The 18,252-nt window shown below is 41.0% G+C and overlaps 1 protein-coding gene across 1 annotated transcript in view; it reads left to right on the top strand.

Moving 5' to 3' along the window:
* The window catches only part of MYO1B (myosin IB), a 367,758-nt gene that overhangs the window by 184,370 nt on the left and 165,136 nt on the right, over window positions 1-18,252 (top strand). The window contains 3 exon segments of the mRNA XM_029606086.1: window positions 19-137; window positions 2,878-2,964; window positions 3,494-3,559. Of these exon segments, the coding sequence (XP_029461946.1) occupies window positions 19-137; window positions 2,878-2,964; window positions 3,494-3,559 (272 nt within the window).

The raw sequence follows: 18,252 nt of genomic DNA, 5'->3' as shown, positions 1-18,252 counted from the left end.
TCTTGCTTAATCCTACAGAGCTGAAGGAAATTTGTGAGTTGACCGGAATCGATTCATCAGTCCTGGAAAGAGCATTCAGCTTCCGAACAGTGGAGGCCAAGCAGGAGAAAGTTTCTACCACGTTAAACGTGGCTCAGGTAGACCTGGAAATTACTGTAAGAGGCAGGAAATCTTTGCAGGCTTTTTACGTGTTGACAGTCCTTTTTTTGGTCTTGTTTGATTTTTAGACTGTTGTCACTGCAAGTTTTTGGGAATCGACTTAAAGGAGAACGTTCATGCTCTACTCTCAAGATTGCAAATGGTTGATAAAATCACAGAGGTCGATATATATCAACAGGTTTTTCCAGCTAACCTTTGGAATTAGCTGGACAAAACCTTGGTTTTGAATAATGTCCCCCCTGCTCCCCAACTGAATTTAGTCCAGGCAACTTGTTATAAGCTTAAAAATTATCCGAGTAAAAAGAGGTGGTGTGGAGGGTGTTCCCAGGGTGTATTTTTACTCTTTTTTTGTTGGAGGAATACATGTCCTAAGCTTATCCAGATGGCTTCATCTGGTTATATTCAGCCAAACACCGCTGAGTGTCCAGTTAACGTTATCCAGTAACTTTACTCAGATGACTTTCCGGCTCATTGGTGTACTCAATATGCTTTATTTTAAAAACAAAAAGAATGCACCATTATACCTCTGCTGCCTACCTCAGAGTAAAGGAGGTACGCTGGTAACATTGTTGGTTTATTCACATAAAAAGTTTTGCAGAAAAAGTGAAGACGAGGTCATTGGCCATCGACAGTTTGCACCAATATTCAGCTTTAACTTTTGTTCATTATTAATTTGTGAAAAGAAACAAAAATGGCTTTCATGGCAGATCAAATGGAAGTAATAGAACAGAAACCAGTCCTTGAAAAACGTAAGGTTGCCATTTCCCATTGAAACTCACTTCAGGAATTTTAAAGCTGACTGATGTTGTGTTCCTTAATGAGATGGAAATCAATATTGCTAGATAGAGATGTTTGAGCCATCAGAACAAGGCCCAGGAAAAATGGTAAAATAATGTGCAGTAGCTAGGGATCAGGGGTCATGTCCTTTCTCATGCTCTCTGACATTAGATATTATTAGAAATGTTTACTGTTTTCTTTCCTGGATAATCTTTCATAGTGTGGTAAGAAAGTTAATATAAAAACTTCCCTTACCTACTTTTCCACTGCCCACTAAGAACATTGAATTTAACTCTTTAACTCCGCAGAACACTGAACATGCTCAGAAGTGCCCAGTTCATGACTTCTGGAGAGCCCCTCATCACTCTGATAATTACACCTTTTGTCTTTCTTGCATCTCCTTTTCCTCAAGGAGGCCCATCGCCTCTTAGTCACCTACTGTCTCTAGCATGTGCACCTGATTCCTTGAGCCATTTCTCTCACCCAGGTGCACTTCCAGTCTTTAGCATGGAGCTTTCCCTGGCCATTTGACGCTGTGGCTAAGCGCAGTCTGTCACGCACAACTGTAAATGACAGTCTTTTGAAGATGGAGCGTTATTTGGTTCTGTAATACTGCGGCTTAATACAGCTTCTTCCACAAAGCCCATCCAAATGGAAGACCAATTTGTAACTCCACACTTGCTACTCTTCTGCTCTCTTGTCATCTCTGATCTACTCATGCACCTCTGATGTGAGGTTAGAGCCCCCACCCACCTAAAACTCTCACAGATTCTACCTGCTGAGCCCCCAAAATTCCCTCCCTCTTCAAGACTTCTGGTAGTTGTAGTCTTAAGACTCTCCCTCTCTTTCTTCACTCTGGGGATAAGATTCTTTTTATGCTTCCCTTCTGTGCAGATTCTCCTTTCCTCTCTTGCCCTCTAAGTTCTGATAAAATATATATATTCTGTCACACCTGGCTTCTCTCTCTCTTTTCGATTTCATATTCTTTCATTTCTGCTGTCTGCCATTCTCCTCATGTCTCTTAATAGTTTGTCTTCTATGTAAAGGCTCCCAAAAGTAATTTCAGATTCTCTGGGGTCATTCCTCTTTTATTCTCTCATGCGCCATCCTTATTCTTACCTGCTTTCTCTTCTCTATTGTTTTTTGCATTTTTTCTCCATGGCTTCTCCTCTGACTGGATTCACTTAGATTTTATTTTATTTTTACTTCTTCTATGTATTCTCTTCTTGCCACTGTTAGAGACGGGATGCTGGTCTAGTGATGTCACAGGTTTGCCTGTATTCCTAGAGTTTACCAGATAATTATGGGAAAACCCGTTGCCTGGTACTTCCCTAGATACCTATTTCACAGTTACAGAGAGAATATATGTGGCAGCCCAAATGCACATGAAAGCAGAAGCATAGCAAATGCAAAAATAGACCTATTTTGAAATGTTCCTATGTGGGATCACAATGTTTTATAGTGCTACCCATCTAAAATGGAAACAAAAAAATAGGAAAAGAAGAGTCTTCTCTGTTTGGAGCTAACACATACCAAAATGAATTTTTCGTACCCTAGAGATATACTCTATCTTCTTGGTGCCTGCCTGGCAGCCATGCTTTAAGCAGTCCCTTCGCTGGACTTAATGATGGTCAGAAGGCAGACAGGAGATCAGCACTAAAAACAAGAGCCTATGCACACAGGAAAATTAACTGTGCCAAAGATTATCATGAACCTGCAGAAGAGCATGTTGGCATAGTTGACCTTTTTTTTTTTTTTTTTTTAAAGCAATGGGTTGGTCCAATTTGGAGGAAATACATTATAATATGAAAAATGCGATATCAACAAGTGCACTGGCATCTTCATTCCATCCTCATCCTAAGGTTTATGCACACAGTTTACAATGCAGTACCATCCAATTTAATTCAGTCATGTCACTTTTTTTTTTTCCTTTTTCAATAGGCCTATTATGCTCGCGATGCCTTGGCTAAGAATATGTACAGCAGGCTGTTTTCCTGGCTTGTAAACAGAATCAATGAGAGCATTAAGGTACAGTTCTTATAGGATAATTAACTCCTCAGAATATAAGGAACCAAAATGTGGGTCATCACGAATTCACCAAAAGGAACACGGTCATTTCCTTACCGAATGCAAGGAAGAAACATTTGGCATGTGGAAGTATTATCAGTGTGAATGTGCTAACATCTAATACTTAAAGCATAGTGATAAAAACAGGAATTGTTGCTCAGCAGTGATTTAAATATTTGTTGCCCCCAAAATTGTAGTTTAGTTATGGGGTACATTTTTCTTTTTCCTTGTTCATGTCAATGAGAATGGCCTGTATCATTATAAGGGCATTGCACAATACTGGCAGTGATGAATCTCTTCCAATATAATGGTTAGCACGAGGAAGTTTGATTGTATTTGCTATTAAATTTAGGCCTATTTAAATTAAAGCACAATTCAGTAGCTAGTGGCATGTTTTAACCCCAGAAGCAGAGTTCTGCAAATAGCTAAGAGAGACATTGGAATGACATTTTCTTCTAGAATCTCTAATCTGTGTTTTTAAATTTAAAAGGCACAAACTAAAGTAAGGAAGAAGGTCATGGGAGTTCTGGACATCTATGGCTTTGAAATTTTTGAGGTAAGACTATCTTTATCATACATTTTACAACAAACTGAATTGCTGTCAGATCTTATAACGAGAGCTGCATTGCAGCCAGATGGAAGAAAGGCATAACGAGCCATAATCTCCTTTTAATTTTTAGATTTGCGTAACCATTATTCATTTCATGTGCTTATTGTTAAGCAGTAAGGTGTAGCAGGATGTGCATTGTTGATAGATAGTATGAGTGGCCTTGGATCATCAATGACTCAAGAAATACCAGTATCCCACTACAGCATAATCCCTATAGGATAGCTTTAAGATTTGTAAATAACTTTAAAAAATCACATTGTTAGGATCCAGCTAATAAAGCTGAAATGCCTCTTTAAAGAAAAAAATAAATAAAGGGGCCAGCGACCCCATTGCCCCACCTAGAATGGTCCCTGTTGCACATGGGGTTGCATTAATTTGTTATATTCCTAACTTTAAATTCTGGAAAATTATACATTTTTAGGTTATAGGTGGACTACAATATACTCATGCTGATGTTGGGCTTGGTACTATGTATGTGTTTACAATACCTTAAACAAAGAAACTTGAGAGAGACTGAAATGGAGTAAAGACGTTTTGTTTGAGCGATGGCCAAAGCAGGAATTTCAGCATCATGTGCATCCAAGGCACATAAACCACCACACGGAAAGGTGGTGCCTTCCTGGAGAAAGTGATGAACACAAAAATGGTGATGGAATTCAAAAGGACTTGGGATAAACACAAAGGATCCCTAGTGGAAAATAGATGAAAATGAGGCACTGAGGTAACCTATGATTACTTTTCTGCATGGGGACAGCCCACATAGCGTGACACTTAAAGCCTAAATTGAAAGGCACGGAGGTAACCTGCACAGAACAACAGGTACAACTCCATAAAGAAGGCGAGGGGGTAACCTGGATGCAGTGGCAGTTACAATCCTAAAAAGAAGGCGAGGAGGTAACCTGGATGCAGCGGCAGTTACACCCCTAAAAAGAAGGCGAGGGGGTAACCTGGATGCAGCAGCAGTTACAATCCCATAAAGAAGGCGAGGAGGTAACCTGGATGCAGCGGCAGTTACAATCCTATAAAGAAGGTGAGGGGGTAACCTGGATGCAGCAGCAGTTACAATCCTAAAAGGAAGGCGAGGAGGTAACCTGGATGCAGCAGCAGTTACAATCCTAAAAGGAAGGCGAGGAGGTAACCTGGATGCAGCGGGAGTTACAATCCTAAAAGGAAGGCGAGGGGGTAACCTGGATGCAGCAGCAGTTACAATCCTATAAAGAAGGCGAGGGGGTAACCTGGATGCAGCAGCAGTTACATCCCTAAAAAGAAGGCGAGGAGGTAACCTGGATGCAGCAGCAGTTACAATCCTATAAAGAAGGCGAGGGGGTAACCTGGATGCAGCAGCAGTTACAATCCTAAAAAGAAGGCGAGGAGGTAACCTGGATGCAGCGGCAGTTACAATCCTAAAAGGAAGGCGAGGGGGTAACCTGGATGCAGCAGCAGTTACACCCCTAAAAAGAAGGCGAGGAGGTAACCTGGATGCAGCAGCAGTTACAATCCTAAAAAGAAGGCAAGGGGGTAACCTGGATGCAGCGGCAGTTACAATCCTATAAAGAAGGCGAGGGGGTAACCTGGATGCAGCAGCAGTTACACCCCTAAAAAGAAGGTGAGGGGGTAACCTGGATGCAGCGGCAGTTACAATCCTAAAAAGAAGGCGAGGGGGTAACCTGGATGCAGCAGCAGTTACAATCCTATAAAGAAGGTGAGGGGGTAACCTGGATGCAGCAGCAGTTACATCCCTAAAAAGAAGGCGAGGAGGTAACCTGGATGCAGCAGCAGTTACAATCCTATAAAGAAGGCGAGGGGGTAACCTGGATGCAGCAGCAGTTACACCCCTAAAAAGAAGGTGAGGGGGTAACCTGGATGCAGCGGCAATTACAATTCTAGAAAGAAGGCTGGGGGGGGGGGGGCGTAACCTGGATGCAGCGGCAGTTACAATCCTAAAAAAAAGGCGAGGGGGTAACCTGGATGCAGCAGCAGTTACACCCCTAAAAAGAAGGCGAGGGGGTAACCTGGATGCAGCAGCAGTTACACCCCTAAAAAGAAGGCAAGGGTGTAACCTGGATGCAGCGGCAGTTACACCCCTAAAAAGAAGGCGAGGGGGTAACCTGGATGCAGCGGCAATTACAATTCTAAAAAGAAGGCGAGGGGGTAACCTGGATGCAGCGGCAGTTATACCCCTAAAAAGAAGGCGAGGGGGTAACCTGGATGCAGCGGCAGTTACAATCCTAAAAAGAAGGCAAGGAGGTAACCTGGATGGAGTGGCAGTTACAGCCCTAAATATCTTGCTGGGCAGACTGGATGAGCCATTTTGGTCTTTATCTGCCATCTTTTACTATTATCTTTATGTAATCTGAAAAATAAGGTTTTGTTTGTTGTTTGTGTTTGTCAGAAACTGAATTTACATAACTGTACAGTGTGGATTTATATTACTGTGCTATAAAATGTTAAGGAATTCATTGCTGGAGGATGTGATAAAGGTAACTAGCATAGGAAGGTTGACAATAGGTTTGGACAAGTTCTTGTTATTAACAAGTTAGACTTGGGAAAAGCCACTACTTATCCCTGGGCGTTAGCAGCATGGATCCTGCTTGGTAAAATTTTACTTTTTCGTCTCCGGGAATGCGGTATTTCAGGAATTGTGCTCAAATGGTTTGAAAGCTATCTATCTGAGCGGTCACAAGTCTTTCGTTTCAACAATTTTCTTTCTGACTCTCAGCATGTAAAAGCAGGGGTACCACAGGGTTCAGCCCTGTCGGCAATGTTGTTCAATATTTATCTTGCACCAATTACTAAATTGTTAGCTACTATTGTGGACGGTTTTAAGATATACGCAGACGATATTCAGTTTTATATTAAAGTCCAGAATTCATGGCAGGATACAGTAAATTCTTTATCTGTCTGCTTAGATGCCATCAAGACATGGCTGAAACAAAATAAGTTATTGTTAAATACTGCTAAGACCACTATGCTATTAATTCATCGACCTCAGACAATACCTTTATCGGATACAGTTTAATAGGTGATTCTTCTTTCCCCTTGACTAAGCCTGTCAAGAGTTTGGGCATTATGATCGATTCCACCTTATCATTTAAACCCCAAATAAAATCGTAGATTAGATCAGGTTTCTATAAACTTCGCTTATTAAGTGGATTACGGCATCTGCTATATGACAAGGATTTTCTTATGGTTGTTCGTGCCATCATTTTTCCTCACATTGACTATTGTAATGGGTTATACATTGGTTTGCCGAAATACATAATCCAATCAGTACAACTTCTATTGAATTCTGCTGCAAGGCTGGTTTCTAATATACCACGTCATGAACACATTTCACCGATTCTCCATAGACTTAACTGGTTACCAGTGCAGGAACGTATTGTGTTTAAAATAGGGATGTTAGTTTATAAATTACATTTGCCCGACTTTACGTTTTGGTTCAACGCCCTATTACGGACGTACAATCCGGTCCAAACTTTAAGATCGTCTCAACTTAATATGTTAGAGATTCCCCCAGTTCGTCAGGCTCGGTTACTCTCTACTAGGGAGACCTCCTTTTCTATAGTGGCACCTACTGTATGGAATCTCCTTCCTTTTGATCTTAGATCTCTCGATGAAATTAAAAAGTTTAAAATAGCTTTGAAGGAACATCTGCTTCACTTTGCATTTAATGGTAAATAAGTGGTATGGACATTATTACTCTGCCTTTTGTAATAAAAATGATATGTTATGACTGAGATTTTAGTTATAGAACTGTAGAGATGTTTATAACATCATATGTACTAATAACATCTAGTACCGTTGTTTTGGTTTGGATTTCAATTACTTTGAACGTCCCATCATGGATGTTCCCTCATGATTAGCCTTGATCTAAAGCAATAACTATAAGAATTAAGACTTTCTCCAGTACCATATCCAATTAACCTCGTTTCAACTTCCCATCTTCTCTCTTTCCCACCTCAACCCTCAGAATAATATTAACTTCTCTATTATCCCCCTTATAGTATGATATCAATCATATGTATCGACCAATATCACTCTACAACATATCTCCCCAAGACTTCTTGTTACTATGTTCCCTGTTATTTTCTTTTTGGTAATCAGTTATAATACCAGTTAACAGTTATGAAAAAAATCCCTTCCTCCCCCTCACCTAAGTTATTTGTTGTAATGTATTCAATTGTTGCTCTGTTTTATGTAATAAATTGTTTCGTCTGTAAACCATTGTGAAGGCTTGCTCCAAACAACGGTATATAAAAACCGACAAATAAATAAATAAAAATTATTTTTTACATAAAGATCTACACTTCCCCCTTTTCTGCCATCCTTCTTGAAAGATTATAGCCCAATATGGCCATATTCCATTCATAGTATTCATTGAACCACTTGTCCATGGTAGCAACAGTATCTAGGTCGGCCTCTGCCATTGAGGCTTGTAGATCTGGAAATTTTTGGCCTAGACTTATGAACATTTGTGCTCATCCCCTTCCACTCATTTCTCCCTGTATGCATCTCTTCTGCCTCCACTTGTTGAAGTTGACAGCCCAAATCACTCTGCTTCCATCTGATATCACCTTCCTCTGATTTAGACTCCTGATTATGTATGATCAGAATATCTCACTTTTTTGCCCTTTATTGTTTTATGTGTGTCGCCCAGCCCCCATTATATCTAAACCCTCATCTTTACACCAAGATGTGAGCCATGGATTGTAACTGGTAATACAGCATAGACTTTTCTTCCTCCAAGCATGAACAGGTAAAAACCTTAGAAAATTCTAGAGACTTCGCTAGCTGCTTAAGCTCCTCTCCTATGTTTTTGGATGCTCCTTGAAGTACACTCACTCCATTTCTGATTCTGTGTATAACAGCCTGTACCAAGCTTTTGGTTAGGGTAATGAAGAAAATTAAAGCCAAGAGGGGAAAGATGAGTTTTAATTGTGAATGGAAAATAGTGGGCAAATCTGTCACCTGACAAAAGCGGGGAAGTTTTCAAACTTCAGGGCCAGAGGAAGAAAATTCTCTTCCACTAATAGTGGCATGGTTGGGAGATGGATTAATTAGGAACAGGATCTTATGTGACAAGGGTATTAGAAAGTGATGAGGTCAAAAAAGTCGTAGGAGCAGCACATAGTTAAGCTCTGGAATTCATTGCCAGAGGATGTGGTTACAGCAGTTAGTGTAACTGAGTTTAAAAAAGGTTTGGATAAGTTCCTAGAGAATAAATCCATAAATTGCTATGACGGTAATTAATAAGCAATAGTAGCTTGTGATCTATCTAATGTTTAAGTAATTGCCAGGTACTTGTGACGTGGATTGGCCACTGTTGGAAACAGGATACTGGGCTTGATGGACCCTTGGTCTGACCCAGAATGGCATGTCTTATGTTCTTATGTGTAAGACAATATTATTTGAAGGCAAAAGTTAGTAACGCACTCAAAGAAAATATAAAAAGCAAGCTCATGGAATTATAAATTTCAGGGTGAATAGAGCGTTTTTCTTACAGTGCTCCTTAAAAACGTTGTTCTTTGACATACAGTCTATTTTTGGCTACAGCACTGTTTAAACTAGCTGAGTGTGTGTGCTTGATTAAATGAATGTGTGTAGGGAGAAGTGGAGGCAGTGAGCTTGTATCAGCACAAAAAAATTCTTCAGTAGTGCTGAGCTAATGGGATAGCAGTGCATTGTTCATTTGAACATGAGGATCCAATTTTGATTAGTAGTTCAACATTTTCAGAAAGAAAAGCCTTCTTTGTGATATTCCGTTAACATTTAAATTGTTAGGAAGTTTGCATACTATTAAAAAAAATGTTCTTTTAAAGGAACTCTAAATATAAATAGAAAGTAAGTGTGAATAAGAATAGAGGACACTAAGATTAACCTGTTATAGTGTGCCAGTGATGGGAAAACTTATTATCTTTTAGTTTATAAGCAAATAAAAATTTAGAGCGGAGCTGCAGTCTGATGGTATTCCTAAGTGCACTCCAGTCATTCTCTAGGTAATGATGAATATAACTGGTTAAAGGAACCTGTGCTGATAGATGGAAGAGAGAAGAATAAGGGGTGACTTGAGGGTAGCCTTATTTCAAAAAATTATAGCCCCTCTATGTTATAGTGAAGATGGCAATCGGTTATTCTCCAGTTTCACGGAGGAAAGGACAATAAATAACTGGTCCTAATTTCAGCAGGAGAAATGTAGGTTAGACTTCAGGAAGTATATTCACAGTAACATAGTAATGATGGCAGAATGGTCCATCCTGTCTGCCCAGCAAGTTTCTTATGGTAGTAACTTCCGCTTCGGGCAGGATATCCCCATGTCACTGTTAAGAGTAGTCTCAAGCCTTATGATAACCCAGAAAAACTTATTGCTAGCAACATTTTTACCTGGTAATGAGCCTTCTTCAAAATTCAGATAGTGCTGCTTGACAGGTTTCCTACAGTTTTGTGCTTTTTCCCTTTATGTCTGCGTATCAGTACCCCAGACCCCATAAGTAGGACTTTCTTAAAGGATTCAGAAGAATCCATTCCTTCCAGACCTGGTTATAAAATGCCAAATTGATATAGATTAAATGAATGCCATTAATGCTATACCTTTAATTATGATAACACATTTGCACTGGTTTGGGATGGATAGGCAGTTGTAATACAGGTTTATATGCAAACCTGGAATGCAAAGTTCAGGATTCATTATTGTTGCCTTGATCCTGAAAAATAACTTTGTACTTGAACTGAGCTAAGCTTAGCGAATTGCTTATTAAACTAATGATTTAAAAATGTATCTTAATTACAACAGTAAACTATCATGCTAAAGAAACATGGCTTTTGTTTACAGTACATTGCTGTTGTCATACAACAGCAGGTGATACTAATATGTGTATTTTATCCTCACTTAATCAAAAGTCCATTTATTTTAATTAGGTTGTGGAAAAAATTACATATACTACTGAATCCAGCAGAATATATGATTTTCAATAAATGTGCCTTTTGTTGGGTTGGTAAATTACATTGTAGCATAGTCTAGGAAATATTCCAGCTGCCAGCCGTAGAAGTTTGGCTGCCTCGCTTCTTACAAATAGTCGGTTTTTTGTAGACTTCCTCTCTGCTTCTCTATCATCCTGAGAAGACAGAATGTACAAATAGAATGTATAAATAATCCAACACTTGGGGCCTCTCCCATGTCTTGTCACCAAACTTTGTAATAATCTAAACAACCGACAAAACTAGCAAGCTGTTGCCCATCCAGCCACCTAGGCCGTCCTGGAATGCTGGTGGGTTTCTGGGGAGCTGCAGCCTGCCTGTTCCCCCCCTGACTAGAACATGTGCTACTTGTGTTTCCTTGCCTCTGCCTTGCCTCTGCCCTGGAGGTGGTTTGCTTGCAGCTGTCCTCCTATAGCTGTCCCAATCATGCTTGAATTCTGTCACTGAACTGGTTTCTTCTAGCGCTTCAGCTGGTAGGTTGTTCCAGGTACCTGCCACCCTTTCAGTAAAGAAGTATTTTCTCTCGTTTCCTTTGAATCTTCCCCCCCTGCAATTTCAGATCATGATCCCCGACTTGAATTTCCTTTTATAAGGACATTTTCATCTTACATAATAAAATAGTAGATAACTGCAGATAAAGACCAAATGGCCATCCAGCCTGCCCAGTTTTTCTGATCCAAATGGGTAAGGATATATCGCAGCTGTTGATCATAAAAGCTTGACTGCTTGTAGGATTTTTCCTTTTATCCAAGTTACTTTAGTTGTCTTTCCTTTTGGTTCTCCATCATGCTGGGTAGCTGAGCATACAGGTTCCCAGACTCATACCAAAATCCCAGGCCTCTCCCAACCTCTATCTCCCTACATCAAGCACTACAGCAAGCCAATCAGTCACCAGATCCAGCGAGGCCATTGCTCTCATATCTGTCCACTTATGTCCCCATGGCCTTTCTATTCAATACCTGGCTGTGACCAGCCTGGCAGCATTGGCCTGATTGGTTTCTGTTAAGTTGTAGCCTTGCAGTGTCACTAGCTTGTGCTTTCTTTATCTGTGCCTTGCTTTCTGCTTATCGTCTTCAGGGAGCATCCTTTGAAATACTGAAATCCTTTGTTCCCATACTTTATTGAAGCCTGTCAAATATTTGAATGTTTCTATGCTGTTCCTTTCTCTTCTTTCCTCCAGTGAGAACATGTTGAATAAAAATTGAATCAGATCAGAACTTCCTCCCACCCCCATATTATTGCATTTAAAATTCAGCTATCTGCACTTTTCAGTTGTCAAATAAATAACCGAGTGAATGTACTTACCAGTGGGAATTTTCAATGTGTGATTACTCTTGAATATTTATAAGCAACTCCTTTGAGCTTGGCTTGTTTTTTTTCCATGCAAAAACATGTCTTATCAGCACAATAAGACAGCCTATGTCCAGTGTCCTGGAATTATGCAAACCCGAGTTGTGCTTAACAAAGCACTCGCTGTATAGTACAGCCCTCATTTAACTTTATCACCATGCGTGTCAGATCAGTTGGGAACGTAGCCTGTTGTAGTGAAGATATTTCATTGTGTGAAATGAAACCAAATTCCAAACTTGGTTAGGTAAGAAATGTAAATGAAAACTGTGCTCTGTAAGTGCACACCATGGCATTTCTTTGGTAAAATACCTGAGCCTTGGAAAAGTGACAACAGTCTGGGGTGTTTGGCCCCCACCACATATTTTTTTTTTCTAATGCTACAAAAATAATGTTTAAGCTGGCATGGGGATATCTGAAGCTGCTCAAAGGGTACTTCTTTGAATTTTGCAAACTAGAGGTGGCCTATCGCTTCTTGTGCAATCATATAGATTTCAAAGTTTATGGCCATGAATGTAGCAGGTTACAGTGCTCCCTTTCACAAATGCATTGAAAACTGACACTGCAATGCAGTTTTGTGACAGTCCTAGCTCCTAGTGGGAGATAGTAGGGGTGTGCATTCGTTTTCAACATATTGGCAATCCACAACATATATGTCCCTATTTGTTGTATTCGTAGGGTCACGAAACATATGGTGAACCCCCACAAATACAACATATCTAACGAATAAACCCCCCACCCTCCTGACCCCCCCAAGACTTACCAAAAGTCCCTGGTGGTCCAGCGGGGTTCCTGGCGCAATCTCCTGCACTTGGGCTGTCGGCTAAATGGCGCCGATAGCCTTTGCCCTCACTATGTCACAGGGGCTACCGGTGCCATTGGTCGGCCCCTGTCACATGGTAGGAGCAATGGACTGCTGGCGCCATTTTCTGCTCCTACCATGTGACAGGGGCCGACTAATGGCAAAGGTAGCCCCTGTGACATAGTGAGGGCAAAGGCTATCAGTGCCATTTTGAATACTGGCAGCCGACAGCCCGAGTTCAGGAGATCGCACCAGGACCCCCGCTGGACCACCAGGGACTTTTGGTAAGTCTTGGGGGGTCAGGAGGGTGGGGGGTTGTAGTTAATTAAATTTAAAGGGTTGGGATGGGAGTTTTTTTTGGAAACGAATACATATGTAACTAATGAATGGATTGGGGTCCCCAGAGAATGGATGCAACGGATTTGGATCCCCATGAATACGAATACCGAATGAGACAAATCCGTCCCTGCTGCTCATCCCTAGGAGATAGGTATTAGCTGGAAATGAAATAGGAAATTGTTTTGCTTGGTTTTTAAAAAGAAATGAAAGAAATTTTGTTTGGTTTCCCATTCATTTCATTTTTTTAAAATGTCAGGTCACCCTTGCTACAAAAAACAAATTCCTCCCCTCTCCCTCTGCCTCCCCGCATCTGCTTGTCTCCAAGTCTTCTTTCTTCACGGGGGAGGCTGGTGCCTAAGAATCCACATTTGCTTCCCTAAAAGCATTCCAAACTACTAAACTAGGGTGCTGGCAACTCATCCAGCAAGTGAATCCAATAGAATGCTCCAGAGCCAAGGGCTCTCTGAGCAGGCTGCTTCTAAATCAGCACTTCCCAGAAAGATACTTTTGAAGCACACCAGATAACACACACAGACTAGGCCATTCATGGCACTAACAATGTTCATTGAACACACCACCACAACAGCATTCAGGGGGCTACAGTAGCAGGAACCACATCAAAATAAATTTATTTTTAAAAGAAGCTTTATATAATTAGAAACTTCTGCACAAATATTCATTAGCAAAACCAACATCTACACAAATAATTTTAGCTAAAAAACCTTAATCACACTGCAGTATGTAGTTCTGATTGGCACTAAATAAAACTCAGAGGGGCGGATTTTAAAAGGGTTACGCGCATATATTACACATGTAACCCCGAAAACCTGCTCCTGCGTGCGCCAAGCCTATTTTGCATAGGCCCGGCAATGCGCGCAAGCCCCGGGACGCATGTAAGACCCGGGGCTTGAAAAATGGGTGGGGCATGGGCGGGGAGGTCCGGGGCGGGGAATGGGCGTGGCCAGAGGCCTCTTCACTGCTGCTGGGCCCGGGGATCGCGCGCGGCACTTGGCCGGCATACGCAATCTACACCTGCCCAAAGGCAAGCGTAAATAAAAAAATTAAGGTGGGGGGATTTAGGTAGGGCGGGTTAGATAGGGGAAGGTGGGGGGAAGTGGAAGGAAAGTTCCCTCCGAGGCCATCCATTGCTCCTACCATGTGACAGAGGCCGGCCAATGGCACCGATAACCCCTGTCACATGGTAAGGGCAAAGGGCCATCGGCGTCATTTTGATTAGTGGCAGCCGATGACCCGAGAGGGGGACATCGCTCCCGGGACCCCTGCTGGACCACCAGGGACTTTAGGCAAATATTTGGGGGTTGGGAGGGTGGGAGATTGTAAATAATTAGATCTGAAGGGTTGGGGTGGGTTTGGGGTTTTTTTTTTCTGTGTGCCCTTTCTCCCCCCCTCCCAAAACGATAAGAAAACCACACGAAGGTTTGTGGTGTTTTCCTATCATTTTCGGGGACCCCCGATACATGACGAATTATGAAATATCATATGATATTTTAATTCATCATAAAAACGATGCACATCCCTAGTATTTATGCACAAAGTTTTGGTTAATGTCCCGAAATGCCATGCCCTGCCCATGCCATGTCCCTTTCTGAGAAGTTGCGAGATGTGCACACAGCAGCATTTACGCACATATCCTGCTGGCTTTTAAAAGCCGCTCGGTGCGCGCCAGCCCAACATATCCATGCATCCCCTATTTGATGTGCGTGTTGGGCTTTTAAAATTCACCTTGAAAGTAGCAGTTATAGAGGGCAGCGGCCACCATTTTAATATATTTTTGGATTTTAATTACATGAAAGAATTGTCCAGTTTTATTCAAATAAAGCTGGAATCTAACTTCACAGATACCCTTCTACCCCAAAACGATAGTCTAAAAGTTATGAAATCATGCAGGGCACTGGGAGTGTCTTAATAAATTCCATTGTAGAAATAAAATGGCAGTGTGAATTCACATCTCTACTATTTAAAAAAAGAGAGAACTGTAATTTTGCCTTTGCTTCCTTTTGAATGTGAGGCTGACACTCTGGCTCCTTCTGTGCCGTTGATGGCGGTGCAGTCTAACCGAGGTTTGGCAGCATTTACCATTGGCTGAAATTAAGTACCTTTTTAAAGAGACATTTTAGTTTTTTAAAAATGTATGGAAAAGATGGTTTTTATCTAAAACTATTCATTTGAAATGTGCCAAACGTTTGACAGAGAAGAGTAATTGAATAATGCTTTACGTTCAATGCCTTGCTACTTGTGGTCATTTTTTTTTTTTTTTTTTTAAGGGGGAGGTGGTGCAGAGAGACTGAGTATGGGCCAGCGGCAATTTCAACCATTCCACTTTTTCCCAATGGGGAAAAGAAACCAAGTTCAAAAACGTTCCAGGTTGGTGACCTGGCAGAACATCACCATTGCTTGCTACTTTGTTGCCCCATTCTAATAGCCAGTATACATGCAGATGTTAAAACGTATGCTGATTGTGTCCTACATGATTTGTATAGTGCTTGATAAATCCCATTGAGAGAGCAGTCTCCATTCCTAATGCAGTTTATATGAAGTGATAGCCTGACCACTGGCACTATTCAGTCTTGGCTTATAAAATATTGTCCAATGAAGCACTAGTTAGAGATTTTGAAACTAGAATAGCAATTTCTATTAGGTATGTTTAGGTTTCTTGCAGGATATTTTAGCCCTGGCAGTTCCTTCTTGCTCCTTTGGGCCTCTGTTGAACTATGGCACCATTTATTTATTATTTATTAAAGGCTTTTATATACCGAATTTCTTGATACAAATCAAATCAGCTCGGTTTACATCGAACAAGTAGAAACTATAACCAACCAAACAGTAGAGACGATTTGAAGGAGTATAAAGTTACATTATAACAAGGATGTGTTAACTTGGAGTAGGAAATGAGAAGGGGTACAAAGAAAGAGTATAATATACATTGGAGTATGCGAGGGAGGCAAGGAGCTGTCCTCATGATAATTTGTAAACGTCCTCATAATAAGTTATATACATGGTTTAGTGCTTGTTTATATGCATAGTTGCTAGAACAGTTATAAGTCAGGCTGTTGGGCTGGTGTCTGAGAAGGCTCGGCAGAACAGCCATGTCTTTAATTTCTTTTTAAAAGTTAGTAGGCATGATTCCTGCCTGAGGTCCGGAGGCATGGTGACTTCAATTTGCAGCTTTCCGGTGTTTTTCCTTTATTGTATATACACCTCCAAGTTCACGTATCCCAGTCATTGTAGAAACACCCCTTGGCTGGAGCCACACTTCAAGGCTTTTGCCAGACCCTGACTAATATGGGTCCTCAGTCCAGTTACTAGGTATCATCATTTGGTGACTGGGATACCTTCCTCCTCTGCCTGCCCCACTCCCCACTCTCCCAGCATCCCGGGCCCTAGCTGGCCCAGTCAGCAGAAGCCTGACTTGAGAATGGAATGAGTAAATTTGTTAGGAAAAATGAACAGCGCAAACCCCAAGGTTAAAAACTTGCAGAAGGCATGGACACTGTTTAAAATAACCATCCTTGAGGCCCAGACAAAACGTAATCCGTGCATTAAAAAAAATTGAAGGAAAACCAAACATCTTTTAGCATGGTTTAATAGTGAGGTGAAACAGGTAATTAAAGCCAAATGGGCATCATTCAAATACTGGAAAGCAGACCCAAATGAGGAAAACAAGAAAGAACATAAGCACTGGCAAGTTAGATGTAAAACAGTAATCAAGCAGGCAGAGAGAATTTGAAAAGCTTACTATATAGGTAAAAAAAAAATAATTAATAAAAATGTTTCCAAATACATTTGAAGTAAAAAGCTTGTGAGGCAGTAAATTGGACTGCTAGATGATCGAGGGGTAAGACAGGTGATCAAGGAAGTCAAGGAAATAGCAAAAAAGCTAAATTAATTTTTGCCTCTGTCTTTACTGGGAAGGATGTCTGAGGGCAAGGGGGAGAGGTCATACTCACACTGGAAATATTTTTTGATGATGATGACTGATTGACTAGATGGAATCACTGTGAAACTGGAGGCCATAATAACTCAGATCTACAGACTAAAGAATACCAAATCGCTGGTACCAGAAGGTATTCTCCCCGAGTTCTGGAAAAACCTAAAAATGAAATTACAGACCTGTTTCTGGTGATTTGCAACCTAACATTTAAAACAGCCATGGTACCAGAAGATTGGAGGGTGGCCAATGTGACACTAATTTTACAAAGGGCTCCAAGGATGATTCAGGAAGGGTGTAAATAAGCATGCTGATACCAGTGAGCCAGTTGGTGATATAGTATATTTGGATGTTCAGAAGGCATTTGACAAAGTCAATGCCTAGGAGATTGGGAGAGCTTGGGACTAGAAGCATTGTTCTATTGTGCATTGGTAACTGGATACAAGACAGAAAACAGAGGATAGTACTAAATGTTAGTTTTCCAAATGAAAAAAGATAGTTAATGGATGGATGGATGGAGAAAGTACAGAGAAGGGCTACCAAAATGATAAGGGGAATGGAACAACTCCCCTATGAGGAAAGACTAAAGAGGTTAGGACTTTTCAGCTTGGAGAAGAGACGACTGAGGGGGGATATGATAGAGGTGTTTAAAATCATGAGAGGTCTAGAACGGGTAGATGTGAATCGGTTATTTACTCTTTCGGATAGTAGAAAGACTAGGGGGCACTCCATGAAGTTAGCATGGGGCACATTTAAAACTAATCGGAGAAAGTTCTTTTTTACTCAACGCACAATTAAACTCTGGAATTTGTTGCCAGAGAATGTGGTTCGTGCAGTTAGTATAGCTGTGTTTAAAAAAGGATTGGATAAGTTCTTGGAGGAGAAGTCCATTACCTGCTATTAAGTTCACTTAGAGAATAGCCACTGCCATTAGCAATGGTTACATGGTAGGGGTGTGCATTCGTTTTGAACTTATATGTAAAACGCTACTTATTTTTTTTTTTTTAACTTAAAAAAGTGATGAGGCGAAAACGATCGGATTTCCAACTTATTCAACATAGCTATGTTGAATACGTTGGAAATCGCGATCGTTGATCCTAAATAAAAATTTAAACCCCTCACCCTCCTTAATCCCCCCCAAGACTTACCAAAACTCCCTGATGGTCCAGCGGGGAGTCAGGAAGCCATTCCTCTATTCCTTTGCGAGGAGCACGTGACGTCTGCGTC

Source organism: Rhinatrema bivittatum, chromosome 6, assembly GCF_901001135.1.
Source record: "Rhinatrema bivittatum chromosome 6, aRhiBiv1.1, whole genome shotgun sequence".
Lineage (NCBI taxonomy): Eukaryota > Metazoa > Chordata > Amphibia > Gymnophiona > Rhinatrematidae > Rhinatrema > Rhinatrema bivittatum.
This window is presented reverse-complemented; position numbering and strand designations above follow the sequence as displayed.